The sequence below is a fragment of the Delphinapterus leucas genome, chromosome 18 (genome assembly GCF_059928025.1).
Source record: "Delphinapterus leucas isolate spDelLeu-1000000601 "Yukka" chromosome 18, BTC_Dleu_Yukka2, whole genome shotgun sequence".
NCBI classification, from domain to species: Eukaryota; Metazoa; Chordata; class Mammalia; order Artiodactyla; family Monodontidae; genus Delphinapterus; species Delphinapterus leucas.
Genome location: NC_143146.1, coordinates 14,413,425 through 14,429,654, shown reverse-complemented (window position 1 = coordinate 14,429,654; position 16,230 = coordinate 14,413,425). Strand labels below are relative to the sequence as shown.

At 37.1% G+C, this 16,230-nt stretch overlaps 1 protein-coding gene across 1 annotated transcript in view; it reads right to left on the bottom strand.

Moving 5' to 3' along the window:
• The window catches only part of UGGT2 (UDP-glucose glycoprotein glucosyltransferase 2), a 164,843-nt gene that overhangs the window by 103,967 nt on the left and 44,646 nt on the right, over positions 1 to 16,230 (bottom strand). Inside the window, exons 11-12 of the mRNA XM_089899419.1 lie at positions 5,646 to 5,737; positions 619 to 769 (exon numbers count right to left, since the gene is read on the bottom strand). Of these exons, the coding sequence (XP_089755545.1) occupies positions 619 to 769; positions 5,646 to 5,737 (243 nt within the window). The remainder of the gene's footprint in view (positions 1 to 618; positions 770 to 5,645; positions 5,738 to 16,230) is intronic.

Below are 16,230 nucleotides of genomic sequence, written 5' to 3'. Positions count from 1 at the left end.
AAAGAGTAGGGGTCAACTGGATAAAGAGAGGAAGAACTGCTTTCCAAGCACGGGATAAGGGAGAGTGGTAAAAAAGAATATATCATAGTTTAAGATATGAGAGGAGGAAGTAGGCCATTTACACCTATTAGGCCGTATGATGGACTATTTCTGTGCTTTAAGCAAGGGAAAGGGATGTGATCAGATTGCAAAAAAAATTCACTTAGGCTATAATACATGGACCAGAACGTTAGGAGGCCACTGCAAATGGTTAGGCAAGATTTCCATTATATTAAGGTGGTATTCGTATATTCCTCAGATTTTGACCATTTGGTATTTTGTTGTTGCTCATGTGGTTATTCTGTTGTTCTCACTTGTTTTTATCTTTAAAGCTGGAAAGGATAGTGAAGGAGCTGAGTAGATATTCTCATGAGGAAGTACAGAGAATACCAGGAAGGGAAAGAAGATGTAAGGGTGAGAGGGGATGAGTCTGTAGTTTTAACTTTTTCTTCTCGCTGAGTTCTCCTACAACATCTTTCAAAATGCTTACATTTACTCTAAAGTCTGCCAATATTTGGTTTTATGTTAACTCGGAAGTCTACTAAAGGTTTTAAAGCGAGCAATTACATGCATACTTACCATTATGGAAGAATGTCTAATATCTAATGCATAGGTATCGTCCCAATCAGGCGAGCTTAACTTTAAAAATTTGCTCATATGTTCTTCTTTGATCCCAAGATTGCGAAGGCCGTTCATCACTTTTCCTTCTAGTTTCAGCATATCCAAAAGACTTTATGTTTAAAGAAAAGAAATGTTTTGTTTTGATTTGCCAAAAATTTTTATTAAATCCTGTAAAGTTTATAGATTTCTCAAAGCATTAGAAACAAGTTTCACTGGTATTTTTATTAATAGCAGGAAAATACACTATTAAACTCATTAACAAATAAGACAAGGAGTCTAGTTATCCAGGGTAAACTTATGCGGAGGTTTTTTTTAAAGTGGTAACAAAATCTTCTTATTTAAAGGATAAGACAACAAGGTATATTTATTATACACTTCACGAAAGAAGTGAGGATATACTCACCACTGAGCAGGTCAAAAATGAAAGGAAAAAATACAGTAGGTCACTCTTTAGATAAAGCTACTACAAAAACAAGGTAAAATCAAACATGACCTAAAATATAAAATATTAATGCAGGGGAAACCCCATTAAAGTATGAAAGTTCACATCTGTTGAGAATACATACTAAAATTTCTAATTACATATATAATAATAATTTGATAGCTCTTAAACATGTTAGAAAGTATTACTGCTAAAAGTAACAACATCAATAAATAACCCTACTGACAAAAAGTTAGGGCAGTTTGATTCTTTAAACTACTGTTTATCAAGTTCATTCTGTGTCTCAAAACAACCTCAGGAAGTCTCAAGCGACACCAATGAGGCTCAGAGAGGTGAAGCCTCCTGCCCAGTCACTCAGCCAGTAGAGTGGAAGAGCCGGGACGTGAAGGCTATAGGAACGCAGTGCTTCCCTGTATCTGCAAAGATGGATAAGGCTGTACAGACTGTGGTAAAGCATGTTCATGTTCATGTTTGAGAAGGTAAAAATCTACTAGGTAAGGAGGAATTTTGATTATTACTTTTTGAAACCAAGTGTTAAAATTTATATTTATTTTATTTAACCTAAGTGCTTCATTCAAAAATCCATTCATGGAAATCACTTCACCTTTCGGAAATGAAAAGAATTAGAATAAAGCAATATATGGGCTTTAGAGTACAGTTCTCGGGGAGGACAATAGAGATCTACATTTAAAAAGCAGAGATCTAATATCTAAACTCTTAAGAAGGCTGTTTTAGAAGTATTTCAAGCCGCTCTGTATGACATCAGCTCAGCATGTCTGTATCCTAGACAGCTCTGACCACTGTTTTACAAAGGAGAGTTTCTACCCCCTCCCCCCAAATCTATTAGAAGATGAGCGTGATAAAAAGAGTACTAGGTTGAATATCATAAATCACCAGTAGTAAGATTTAGTCGGAGCTATAACACTACTTCTTCATGTGGGGCTTCCTGAAGTTCTTAATTCCTTGAGTCTAAATTTTCTCGCTTGTAAAATAAGAATTTTGGATGGTATTGCCAATGTTCTCTCCATTTAAAAAATTTTATGATGCTTATTGATCTTATTGACTTTTGTGTGACAGAATTATAATATTCCTCATAGCTTTTGTAACAATCATCTTTGTTATCACAACCTAGTTTCCAAGGAGAACCACCAATAGAAAAACTAGATAGAGTTACATACTGTGGTACGTTGAAAAGGGCATGAAATTTCAAATCCTGCAACTATTTGCTAGCTATGTCCCTATCTTTATGTGAGATCTGAGTCTTTGTTTCCCCATCAATAAAAAAGAGAATAGTAATAATCACTTGATAGGGTATTACGATTAAATGAATTTCCTACTGAGCACACAGTTGCCCTCAACAAGCACTAGTTTCCTCCTTGCTCTTCTCAAATCTTGAATTTTGGATACCAATAGAAAAAATCTGGTTCTTGAAATATGCTAGGTTTATTTATCAGGAAAACTTATATCTCTGGATTGTTAAATAACCTCTCATGCTTTCTCCTTTTGAATAGTCACTATCTTTAAATTTGCTTAGAAGCCTTCACTGGCTTCTCCTGCCCTTGAGACAAAAGGCCAAAACCCAGAACCTGGTTTCACAATCTGATCTTTGCCCACCTGTGCGACCTAAGCTTCTTCTAATTCTTCCTCACTGCAGAGTCTGGCCATACTAGACAATGCATTTTCTCAAATATGTCATGCTTGCAGAACCTCAACTCCCCACTTTGCCTGATTCATCCTTAAATATCACTTCCTTGAAGAAATCTGATATGCACTGTCCCCATGTTCCATCAAGAACAAGTTTAAATCCCTGGAGTTAAAAGCTCTCAAAGCACTGCACTTTATCTTTTACAAACCTTATCATAATACAATTATTTAATATCAGTTATCCTCCTAGACTGTAAATTTTGCTTAAGCAAGATGTTTCTGTCTTGTTCACCACTACACCCCTGATATCTAGCAGTCTCTACAGCATAGTAGGCATTCAGATATTAACCAAATCGAATTTTAATACTGAATTGATTTTATAATATTGAATTTTAATGTTGCTTGCATTACAAATACATATTTAATCCAGAGCGCAAAAGAACTGTGAGCCAGACAACTTTATTAAGATATAGAAAAACTCCACAAGTGCAAATATCAAGACTCCTTCGTTACCTCTATCTTTCTGGTAGTTATACTGTAGTGATATTACTCAAGCAGGAACAGGCTGGCTGTCAAAATGAGTAACATCCAGTATGTACCAGAGTCAGTTTCTTGAGCACTTGGACCTGAACAGAGTCTGGTCCATTCTGTGGCTGGGGTGACTATTAAGTAGCTCTAAGGCAAATGCATCTAAGGTAGATATATAAAACACATTTATGGAACTCCTCAAATTTCCTCAGTCCTACCTGCCTTTTTCCCTGGTCATTGTCACTCCCTCCTACTGTCCTAGTCTCCCTGGGGGTGAGAGCTGGGCTTGGACACAGCCTGTGTGAACCTGGGCCGACCTGACGCTGAGGCACGGAGGCTCTGGCTCCTTGGAAATCAGAGGAAGAAGGGTTAGGGCGTGGGCTTGGTACCAGCTCTACAACCCAAAACGCGACAAGGGTAGGAGATAGGAAGAAAGAGAAAAATAATTCCCCCTTCACTTTCTTTCCCCAAATCGACAATATTAAAGTACTGGTTGCAAAGCACCTCTCTCAAGATCCAGGATATAACTTAATAGGACATTTTCTTCCTCTCCTCTTTCCTCAATCATTCTCTTTCAGTCATCAACCTTTTCATACTTTTTATTCTACATGCTCTGATCCTTCCTGAGAACTTCTTTCTTTGATTGTTTATTTTGTGCTAAAAATGTCAGAAGATATAAATATCCTCACATATTTTCTTTTTTCTCCTTTAAGGGAATTATAGTAGTTTTAACTAGTGATCCGATCAACAAGAAACAAAAATGTATCACACGCCCTGCAGATCACTGATTACCAGGTGGAGGAGCCCAGGGGGCTCTCTCTTGAATAACCTGTAGCCTTTCCAAGTTACACGTCACAATGTTCCTGTTATGAAAATTTCCCCATACACTGCCACAGAGAACTTTCCAAAATCTACCTACCATTTCTGCCCTCTTTTAAATCTATTTTCACTGTTCTTGAGCACAAATGTAATTTCTGTCCTCTAAAGTTTACTGCCAGGAGCTGACAACTGCTCTTCTCTATGTGTAGTATTTGGCCTTTATATCTCAGATTAGTATTTTCCCAAGATTAGGTCCAAAAATTCAACTAAATAAAGATAAAAGCCCCACTTGAACCCTACTTCTCAATCTTCCCTGTGTTTTCCTATATATTTCCAAGGTGCTAAGAAAATGAAACAAATGAACAATTAATTTAAGTTCAATAAAAACAAACTGAATTCAATTAAAACTGAATATCTGAACTAAAGTATTGTGTTTACTAAATTCATTTTATATTCTAAATATGAATTTTAAAGTAGTTTTATGACTCTCTTTAAAAGTAAAATAGGGCTTCCCTGGTGGCGCAGTGGTTGAGAGTCCGCCTGCCGATGCAGGGGACACGGGTTCGTGCCCCGGTCCGGGAGGATCCCACATGCCACGGAGCGGCTGGGCCCGTGAGCCATGGCCGCTGAGCCTGCGCGTCCGGAGCCTGTGCTCCGCAATGGGAGAGGCCACAGCAGTGAGAGGCCCATGTACCACAAAAAAAAAAAAAAAAAAAAGTAAAATAAATTCAGTTTGACTTCTCTTCTGTTTGGCCCATGACTTTAATTTACAGGTCAATGGCCATGATAAATACAAGACTTTCTAATTCTGCACTAGAGCATTTTTGAGGAATCTTTTTAACCTAAGGAGATAGCATCCAGCCATATATAATTTCAAGTTTCTTTTCTGATAGACACAAGCTCTTAAAATTCTTCCTGTTAGTTTCTTTACTCAGAGAAAGCATCTCATATTCCTTTCAGTTCTTTTCTGGAGCGTACAGCTCCCTAGCTACTCAGCTCTGTCCCAAGAAACTTCCCTGCTAAGTGATGGACCTACTTGCCAATTAAAGACAGTTTCGAATAATAGGACAAATATAGGTCTAGGATTCAGAAACTTCAATTTTCTCATCTGAACAAATTTCTCCAAGGTCTCTTCCATTTCTGACATTCAAAGACAATTAAGAGAATATTCTACCAAAATAACAGAGTTGTTCTGCACAATCAAAAAAATATATTTGGGGCTTCCCTGGTGGCGCAGTGGTTGAGAGTCCGCCTGCCGATGCAGGGGACACGAGTTCGTGCCCTGGTCCGGGAAGATCCCACATGCCGCAGAGCGGCTGGGCCCGTGAGCCATGGCCGCTGAGCCTGCGCGTCCAGAGCCTGTGCTCCGCAGCGAGAGAGGCCACAGCAGTGAGAGGCCCGTGTACCGCAAAAAAAAAAAAAAAAAAAAAAAAAAAAGATATATTTGCTTTACCTTTAAAGTGATTATTTGCATTTTAACAAATACTAAATTCAGGACAAAAGTGTACCTTCATATATAAACCACAGTTTGTATCAATAATTCAATACTTACTTAAAAGGATCATAAGAATCCATATCAACATGAAGTCCATTTATATAGAGACCAGCATCGCCTGGCTGAATTTCAAATCTATCTTGAAGATGCTGGAAATACAGAAAAGAGTTAACCGAGTGATAGAACAATAGCTGATCGATGTCAGGAGCTGGCCAACTATTTCTGTTGAGTCAGATAGTAAATATTTTAGGCTTTGCCAGCTATATCATCTCTGTTGAACCACTCGACTCTGCCCCTGTAGCACAAAAGCAGTCACAGATAATTAACAAATGAGCACGATTATGTTCCAACAAAACTTTTATATGTATAAAGACAGGCAGCAGCCCACATTTGGCCTATATGTAGGTAGTACTGCCCACATCTGATCTAAGGGATGGTAACCTTAAAACAGATTAAAGACACAATACCTGAGGATTTTGATTTTGCAGTATGTGATATTAAATTTCTAACGCTACGACAATTACTTACCTATTACATTTTATACTGTGTGTGTGTTTGTGCACACAAACACTTAGAATTTGATAGCTGGCAGAATCCTATTGTTTGATATCCCAGAACTCAAAACCTTGGTGTATGTGTAAATATTTAGCAATCATTTATGAATTCATAAGTTTTCATTAAAGCAGTGTTTCAATGTTCACTAACTTTTTATTAAGTAAATATTTCCCAAGTGCCTACTCAGTGCTAGAAACAACTCCAGGCACTAGAAAAAAAGGAAATGTCTTAGCCATACAGCATAGGTAGCAAGATCACGGTGAGGGAGTCAGATCTGGTTTAAACCCTAGTCTTGCTACTTACTTGTGGTAAGATTTAGGCAAATTTACTTAGTATCTTCCATAAGTCTCAGTTTCCTCATCTGTAAAATAGAATACTCACAAGTCTGTTATAAAGGTTTAATGTAATATATATCTGTGTCTAGTCACATATAAAGTACTCACAAATGAAGCTTTCATTATGACTATTACCAGAGTAGGCAAATTGATTTAGGAAGAAAAACAATTTCGGAACAGTGCATTTCAATGATATCACACAATAAGTGAGAGAGATTTGTATAAATTATTCTGGAAAGACAGATGAAGCAACTAACTTGAAGAAGTTCAGAGGAGGCTTTACAGAGGTGAATTTTTCTGTATGGTTATCACTCACCATGACAGGTGAGCTACATATAGAGAGGGGAGAGGAGGAACTAAATTTGTAACAGTGCAGAAAATATCTCCATTTGCTTTATGCAGAATACTGGCAAGAGATTAACATGAGAGATTCAAAGGTGAAATTCTGATTTGTCTTTAGCTACTTCTGTGCCTTTCTATCAAATAGTTACTTTTTGCTAGGAAACTTGCATTCAAACTTCAAAGTCTATAGAGGTCTAGTGAATCCACTGCCTGTTTTCCCAAAATTTGCATTGAACCATCATACACATTGTCTCAAGCTCTCTCCAGCACCTCCTTTGTGTTAGGCATCACAACTGAAAGTAGAAAGCATGTCAAACACTGATCTATACTAAACTAATTCCCTCTCTGCTAATTCCCTCAAGAATTTTTAGGCCAAGCACAGAGTCTTGAACAGAAAAGATGCTCAAAACAAGGGTAATAAGTTAAACTCAGTAAACTTGATGCCGAAACAATGTCAAAGAGAGGTATGTGTATTGGCACTGGTGGTGACAAATTCTTTCTCTTCCCCTCAAAGGGGGTAGCCTTCAATCCTGGCAAACTATCCCAAGTGTATGATTAAAGGCAGCCGTTCTCAAATCAAGGAGTAAGAATTTAGTTTCTAGCAATATGATGAACCAGAGATCCTGAAATCCTTCTACTAAAAGAAAATATCAGAAATGCTAGATTAAAATATTAATATTGCCCTCTAAAAGAATGGTTTAACGTTTTAAATTAAAGATTTCACTTAAGAGTAGAGAAGAAGTGTGAATAAGAGTCCAAGGATATAACAAACACTGAAGGCCCTGCCCTGAGGAAATCTCAAGCATCCTCATGCTAGGTGGCCTAAAGTGTGAGTTTTTAAAGGTCAGTCTCAGAAGGACAGGAGGCAGCGCCTTGGGCCCACCAAGGGCAGGCAGCAGGGTCAGAGCTATCCTTGTGCACATAAGGAAGTGCTACACTCACAGTGAAAAGTTGACCTAGAAAACAAAATGTCCTGCAGAAACAGCATAGAAACTTGCTGAGTTCACCATGGTTCTTAATGGAGGAAGAACAGTCTTCCATAAGAATTCATGGCTTCTGGCTTATCTTCATATGAGTTTGAGGCCCAATTTCACACTATTTTGAAGGTCCAAAAAACATAAACAGACTTTTAATTTAAAGTGGAATTAGGGGAATTCCCTGGTGGTCCAGTGGTTAGGACTCCGTGCTTCCACTGCAGGGGGCATATGTTCAATCCATGGTCAGGGAGCGAAGATCCCGCATGCCCTGCGGCGCGGCAAAAAAATTAAAAAATTTAAAAAAAAGTGGAATTAGGTTGGGAGTGCTCATAAGCTTTGAGCAGAAACAAATTCAAATCTCCACGGACAAATATGACCTCATTAAAGAAAAGAGGGAACAATGTACAGAAATGTATTCCTTTAACAACCAATGGAGCTGTGCCATTAGTTGAAACTAAAAAAATTCCAATTGATTGGATTTCAGGAGACTGGTTGAGCATTTAAGTGGTAAATTGGTTTATAAACTTGTCTGGAGGTCCCTATGCTGGAACTACATGCATGCCGGACTTAAAATCTGAAGTCCAATCAGATGTAAATCTAATATAGGAAGGGTTTTGCTTTTTTCTGGGTGAGTGATGAGAGAAACAAAGATTCCGAAAAAATATATTTTACAGAAGAACTGTTGGAGAAGATATGCTAACCTAGGAATTTTCTCTAGAACTCCGTAAAATTTTCACACATTCTAAGTCATTAGTTGACATAGTTAGAAAAGTGTGAGCTTTTATCTGAATTAGGTGTAATCTTTTAATTGGATTTTGTACTTAAATATCTGCCTCTGGTTTATTACGTAATTACATAATTGACACAATCTGTTTCACAATACTGACGCGAAAGAAGTTACCTGACCACCTGACCCCCTTCCCCATCTCCCCCCAACCAAAACAAATAAGTGTCATGCAATTTAATTAATATATTTAACAGCTCTTATGGTAAACAATAAGAGATACGTGTTGCATTGACATTGAATTTTAAATCTAAAGTAGATTCTGCCCAGTCTCTGAGCAAAACAACAATTATGAACTTCAAAGGGAAACTTGCTGTACTTTGGAGTTGAATCAATTGCTTCCTGAATAAAAACCAAACTCAAATTCACTTATACAACTTCAGCATAGTCATGATATTTTTGGGATAATCTTTGCATGAGTCCAAAGTCAAAACTATGTAAAAACTATTCACAAAGAATTTTTGTTCTCATTCCAGCACCTTCCACCCTGTTCACCAGCCCCTACCCTTGGCCCACAGAGGTGACAAATTTTTCCCCATAAGTTTCTGGTTTATCCTTCTGGTGTTTCTTTATACAAATATAATACAAACACATATCTTGTTTTCCCTGTTTTCTTATGCAAAATAAGACTCACCAGTAGAGTGCACTATCATACATATGAATTTTTGAAATCTGCTTTCTCAGTCTAACTCTGATCTGCATTTCTCTTATTATAGAAAGATGAATCATCTTTCTGTATATTTAAAGACCACTATTATTTCTTTTCTGTGTGTAAACCCTTTGTTTACATGTTTTGCAACAGTGACATGTTTTACAGGAACTGTACATATTTGGTGCGTATGGATAAGATGTTGGAGCAGTGACATATTTCCAGGGTGTTCATGTAGCCCATCCATTTTGGGACATTCCACAATTTTTTGACTTTCCGATCACAATCAGCCCTTTCTTCTCCAAGGTTGGAACTCCCAGTTTAGTTACCTCCCACACACTCCACGTGTTAGTGGGTAACATGGACTACTAGCCCAACACCTTTGCCTGGGATTAGTGACATGAAAGCCATTATTCCCTTGTCTTTCTCTCAGTGTGTTCCGAAAGAGGCAGTAAACAAGACGGCCATATACAGTGTCAAGATTAACTTACTGAATAAATTCAAGGTTCCTTGCTCAGTAATCAAAGCTGCTTTCAAAACTGTTTCACTGCTAATTCCAAGCGGATGAGAAGTGGCCAAGGTGACAGCAGTGGGTGGCCCCAGCATCCCTGAGCAGGCTGGAGCACCTGGTGGCCAGCATAGATACAGGAGGTACAGTCTGTGCTGCTGTGCACACCGGGCAGAGGTTCCTACTGCTCCTTTAATTTTTCAGAGTAATCCTGGCTATTATTCCTTGTCTACTTTTTCCACATGAATTTTTAGACTCATCTTGTCAAGTTTCAGAGGGAAAAAAACACTCCAGGTTCTGATTATATTTACAAATTAACTTAGAATTGACTTCATTGTAATTTTCCAATACAAGATACGTCCTTCTACATGCCCTTAAGTAGGCTGTCAAATTTTTCTTTATATAGGCTTTACCTACTTGTTAAGTTTATTCCTATATACTTTTTGTGTTGCTATTATAAATGGAGTCTTTTCTTACATTATAACTTTTAACTAGTTGCTTGCAATATATGGAGCCTACTGATTTTTTTTTTTTTTTTTTTTTTTTTTACCAAGGTTCTTTAATGGAGAAATGAGTACCAGGTATAAAAGTTTGAGGGCATATCTCGGGCATATCTCTAGTTCACGTTTCACCATCTTGTCCAAAAGTCTATTTTGGAGACTTTTTTTCATTTTTTGCATTGTTAAACTTTATGCCATTCCTCTGATACTACACAGTACATTCTAGATTGTTAGAATTATAGAAAAGTCTGGCAACTTCACTGCTGTGAAAATTGGAACTACAGAAATAACATTATAAAAGAACTTAATACTATTTTGTTTATATAACAGTCTTTCAAAATGTAAGTGTAAAACCTCATTATTACCATAAATTGATGATAACTCCAAGTAAAGTAATAATTTAACAAGATGATAGACATAGTTTAAAATACTGAGAATTATTTTCCTTCAAAGTCACTAATATCAGTCTAGTAGATTATGATATCCTCTCCCTCTTTCTGACATACTCCAACTGCCTTACATATGTAAATATACATAGATATTTATGTATGATGTATTTTTCTCTATGTGTGTGTGTATATATATAAAAATGTGGGTTTATGTATATCTACATATAAATATGTGAACACTTAGCAGAGGGCCACAGTTACTGAGGCGGACACTGTGCTAAGTCACTTTATGTTCTCATTTAATCCTCCTAATAATCCAGTGAAATAGGTACTATTCTTGTTTTCTTTTTTCTGGATGCATAGAACTGATTAGCTTTTATTCATGTTACAAAGAGTTCTTTTCTTTACAAAAATTATCTTTCTGCCTTTTTTTTTTAACATCTTTATTGGAGTATAATTGCTTTACAATGGTGTGTTAGTTTCTGCTTTATAACAAAGTGAATCAGCTATACATATACATTTATCCCCATATCTCTTCCCTCTTAACGTCTCCCTCCCTCCCACCCTCCCTATCCCACCCCTCTAGGTGGTCACAAAGCACCAAGCTGACCTCCCTGTGCTATGCGGCTGCTTCCCAATAGCTATCTATTTTACATTTGGTAGTATATATATGTCCACGCCACTCTCTCACTTTGTCCCAGCTTACCCTTCCCCCTCCCTGTGTCCTCAAGTCCATTTTCTACGTCTGTGTCTTTATTCCTGTCCTGCCCCTAGGTTCATCAGAACCTTTTTTTTTTTTTTTAGATGCCACATATATGTGTTAACATATGTTATTTTTCTCTTTCTGACTTCACTCTGTATGACAGACTCTAGGTCCATCCACCTCACTACAAATAACTCAATTTTGTTTCTTTTTATGGCTGAGTAATATTCCATTCTATATATGTGCCACATCTTCTTTATCCATTCACCTGTTGATGGACACTTAGGTTGCTTCCATGTCCTAGCTATTGTAAATAGAGCTGCAATGAACATTGGGGTACATGACTCTTTATGAATTATGGTTTTCTCAGGGTATGGGCCCAGTAGTGGGATTGCTGGGTCGTATGGTAGTTCTATTTTTAGTTTCTTAAGGAACCTCCATACTGTTCTCCACAGTGGCTATATCCATTTACATTCCCACCAACAGTGCAAGAGGGTTTCCTTTTCTCCACATCCTCTCCAGCATTTATTGTTTCTAGATTTTTTGATGATGGCCATTCTGACTGGTGTGAGATGATATCCCCCTGTAGTTTTGATTTGCATTTCTCTAATGATTAATGATGTTGAGCATTCTTTCGTGTGTTTGTTGGCAATCTGTATATCTTCTTTGGAGAAATGTTGATTTAGGTCTCCTGCCCATTTTTGGACTGGGTTGTTTTTTTGATATTGAGTTGCATGAGCTGCTTGTAAATTTTGCAGAGTAATCCTTTGTCAGTTGCTTCATTTGCAAATATTTTCTCCCATTCTGAGGGTTGTCTTTTCCTCTTGTTTATGGTTTCCTTTGCTGTGCAAAAGCTTTTAGGTTTCATTAGGAGCCCATTGATTTATATATTTTAATTGTGCCTTCTATTATCTTTTGCTATGGACTGCATTGTGTTGCCCCACCCCAAATCCATATGTTGAAGCCCTAAACCCCCATGAGACTGTATTTGGAGATGGGGCTTAAGGAGGTAATTAAGGTTAAATGAGGTCATAAGGGTGGCACACGGGTGTGCACACAGAGGAAAGGCCATGTGAACACACAGCAAAAAGGCAGCTGTTGACAAGCCAGGAAGAGTCCATATCAAATACAGAATTTTCTGAAACTCTGATCTGGGACTTCCAGCCTCCAGAACTGAGAGAAAATAAATTTCTGTGGTGTCAGCCACCCAGTCTGCGGTACTTCGTTATGGCGGCCCAAGCAGACCAACACACCTTTCTACATCTAATTTTTGTTTTTAGTTGATTCTCTTATATATTCCTCACCTTTCCCCAATTTTGATACTTCCAGTATCCTTCTCTTGACTAATGATGTGGGCTAATAACTAATCCAATAATAATTACAGTGATGATAATGTGCTTCATTGTCTTGTTCCTGATTTCGGTAAATATACCTCTAGTAATTTTCTATTAGTAAGATGCTGACTTTTAAGCTGAGATAAACACAACTACATATGCACATGCACACTTTTAATCATGTTAAGGAAGTATAATCAATTTCCTTATAAAGTGTTTTTTTATATTCAGGAATAGGTCTTGAATTTTATAAAATGCTTTTTCGGCATGTACAAAGATAATCACACAATTTTACCACTTAGATCTAACGACAGTATAGGAGTAGATTTCCTAACCTATTGAACATTCTTGCATCCCTCAAGCTCCATTCAATTATGATATATATTCATTTCATTAGTTTTACTATTTTTACCTTTTAACTCATTAATTTTTACCTGTATTAATTTCTTCTGCTTTTGCTTTTCTTTACCGTTCTTAACATTTTAAGTCTGATATTTAATTCATTTACTTTTTTTTCATTTTATTGATGTAAGACTTCAAGGCTTTTCTCTGAACTTTGTTTAATTTGGGTCCCAAAGATTCAAATGTTGTTATCAAGAACTGTTGCAATTTTGATGTGTATTTTTTTAAATGTTTATTTTATTTATTTTCCTTATTTATTTATTTTTTTGGCTGAATCGGGTCTTAGTTGTGGCACATGGGATCTTTGTTGAGGCATGTGGGATCTTTTTCGTTACAGTGCAAGGTCTCCTCGGGTTTCTCTCTAGTTGCAGTGTGCGGGTTTTCTCTCTCTAGTTGCGGCGCACAGGCTTCAGAGCGCGTGGGCTCTGTAGTTGTGGAACGCGGGGTCTCTTGTTGAGATGCATGAGCTCAGTGGTTGTAGCACACGGGCTTAGTTGCCCCACTGCATGTGGGATCTTAGTTCCCCGACCAGGGATCGAACCTGGTCCCATGCACTGGCAGGTGGATTTTTTACCACTGCACCACCAAGGGAGTCCCTTGATGTGTATTTTATTTTCCCTTCTACTTAAGAGTAAATAGTTTTTAACTTCCAAGTGAATAAACCCTTTTTTTCTGATGTTGTTATTGATTTCTTGTTTGCATTGATATTGAGAATTTTTTTTCTATTTTACCCACTTTCTGGATTTTTTGCCATTACTACTTCATAAAAACTTGAAGAAAGGCATATTTTTTCTATTATCAGGACACAAAATTTTTTATATAGCCAGAAGACCTATTATCTATACAATCATAATGTCATTTGGTCTTCTATATCTTTACTTACCATTTCACTAGTCTGAGAGAGGTAAATTATATTTCTCCTTCCATCTCCTGTAGTCTGTTTCAGGAATGTTGCTGCAGTGTTTTGATGTAAAAATATTTTAAACTGCTATTGTAGCCTTGTGAATTATAGCCCTAAGTATTATAAATGGCCATTTTTTGCTCATTAATATTTTCAGAACTGAATTTGGCTTCATGGCATTTTAAGGTCACTACCCTTAACACACAGTATTTGCTTGGTATACCTTGGCATGTCCTTTAATTTTTGACATTTCTAAATTACTTTAAGAGTTTTTATTTTACATACATTGTACATGCCTAATGAAACAAACTGAACATTTTTGCTAATATGTTAGTTAAGCTTATTTACATTTATTGATATCATAGACCTGGTTAGCCTCAAATGTCATTCTTTCATGCTGTATTTACTCTTTCTAGATGTATTTTTTAAATGTCTCTTTCTTTTCTTGCGCATTCAGTTCTTTTCACAGTTTGGAAGATTTAGACTTTTGTTCCTCTAGTTACTATTAAACATATATGTTGGGCTTCCCTGGTGGCGCAGTGGTTGAGAGTCCGCCTGCCGATGCAGGGGACACGGGTTCGTGCCCTGGTCCAGGAAGATCCCACATGCCGCGGAGCGGCTGGGCCCGTGAGCCATGGCCACTGAGCCTGCACGTCCAGAGCCTGTGCTCCGCAACGGGAGAGGCCACAACAGTGAGAGGCCCGCGTACCGCAAAAAAAAAAAAAAAAAAAAAGTATGTTCATTTAATACCCTCAGTCATCTCTTTCTTTAACCAACAACTAATGATTTCTGTTACAAAAAATAATAAAATTAGCCTTTAACCTCTTTCTGCTGCCTTTCCTCTTGCACAGCCCAATTTTATTCAATAGTTTTAGATTCATTAGTGGTTAGCTATATACTTTTAAATAAGTTCAGGCTTCCACTGCTTGACTTTTCAGCTTTAATTATATCTTTGATTCCTGAGTATTACAGTTAAGGCAATCAACAAGTTCATTTTATTTTCTATCACCCGCCATATTTATTAGTTGCAATATTTTATCTTTGTCAGAGTAGGTACTGTTTACATACTATACTATCACCCTGTCCCTCACTTTTTACTTTTAGTTCTACACATAAACATATTCAATGCCCAACAGGCAGTTGTTCTGCCCAAGAATCTTCAATCAGTTCTTGGTCGGACAAATTCCTCAGAATGTGTTCTTGGGAGCAATATTCCCTGAATTTTTGTATGTTCAACATATTTGTAGCCTGTATATACGTATCTTCTTGAAGGACAGTTTTTCTTTCCTTGAATGTCTTGTAGATGGAGCTTCACTGTTTCTTGGTGTTGAATTTGTTTTTGAGAAGTCTGATGCCAATGTGATTTTCTTTCCTTATCATCTTTCTTATTAAATGCATAAGTAATTTCCTTTGTTCCCTATAAAGTTCAATAGCTTATATTTGACCACTCTTGGTCAATTTTCCCAAGTTGCACAATGCACCCTTTTTATTTGTGGATTTGGAACTTCTTTTATTTCAGAAAATTTTCTGATTGTAGTTTTAGGCATTCGTTCTGTCCATTTGTTTTATTCTTCGATTTCACGGACTCTAGTCTAGGTATATTGGATTTCCTTTACCTGGCTTTACTTTATCATCTTCTCCTGAGTCCTTTCTATTTCTTTTTTTTTAAATTATCTCTGCATTTATTATTTCTATCTACTATGTCTTCTGCTGTGTTTTCTATAAGGTCAGTTCTCCTTTGTGCCACTTTATAACTTTAGTTTTTATTTCAGAAATGGTTTTATCTTTACTTTCTACACCTTTGCAAAGTCCTTCCAGTTTTAGTTTCACATTCCCTTGCTGTTGCTCACCAAATCCATCACTTTAATGTTCACCAACACAATGTAAACTATTGTGTTACAAAGTCTACCCAATCCCAAACAATTCCCCACCTTGAAAGACCCAACTTAAACCACCTAAACAGAGACCCTCTCCAATCCTCTAATTACTCTACCCTAATGTCCTCCTTTTGAGACACTTAACAAGAGTCTATCAAGGTGTTGCTCTCCCTCATTGCAGCAAGTTTATCAAACTCAGCTTTGCCTGAGTAACAAGTTTCCCTGGTGGCTTTTTGTTGGGGAGCTGACAGTCTACACCAGACTCCCCCTTCTCACCTGGTTTTATTTAAATACATCTGTCTAGCCCTTTGTATGCTGTTCTCTTAGAAATAGACGTCACTGAAGAATTTTTTTTAGAAGACTAGATCAAATTTCTTAATTTCATC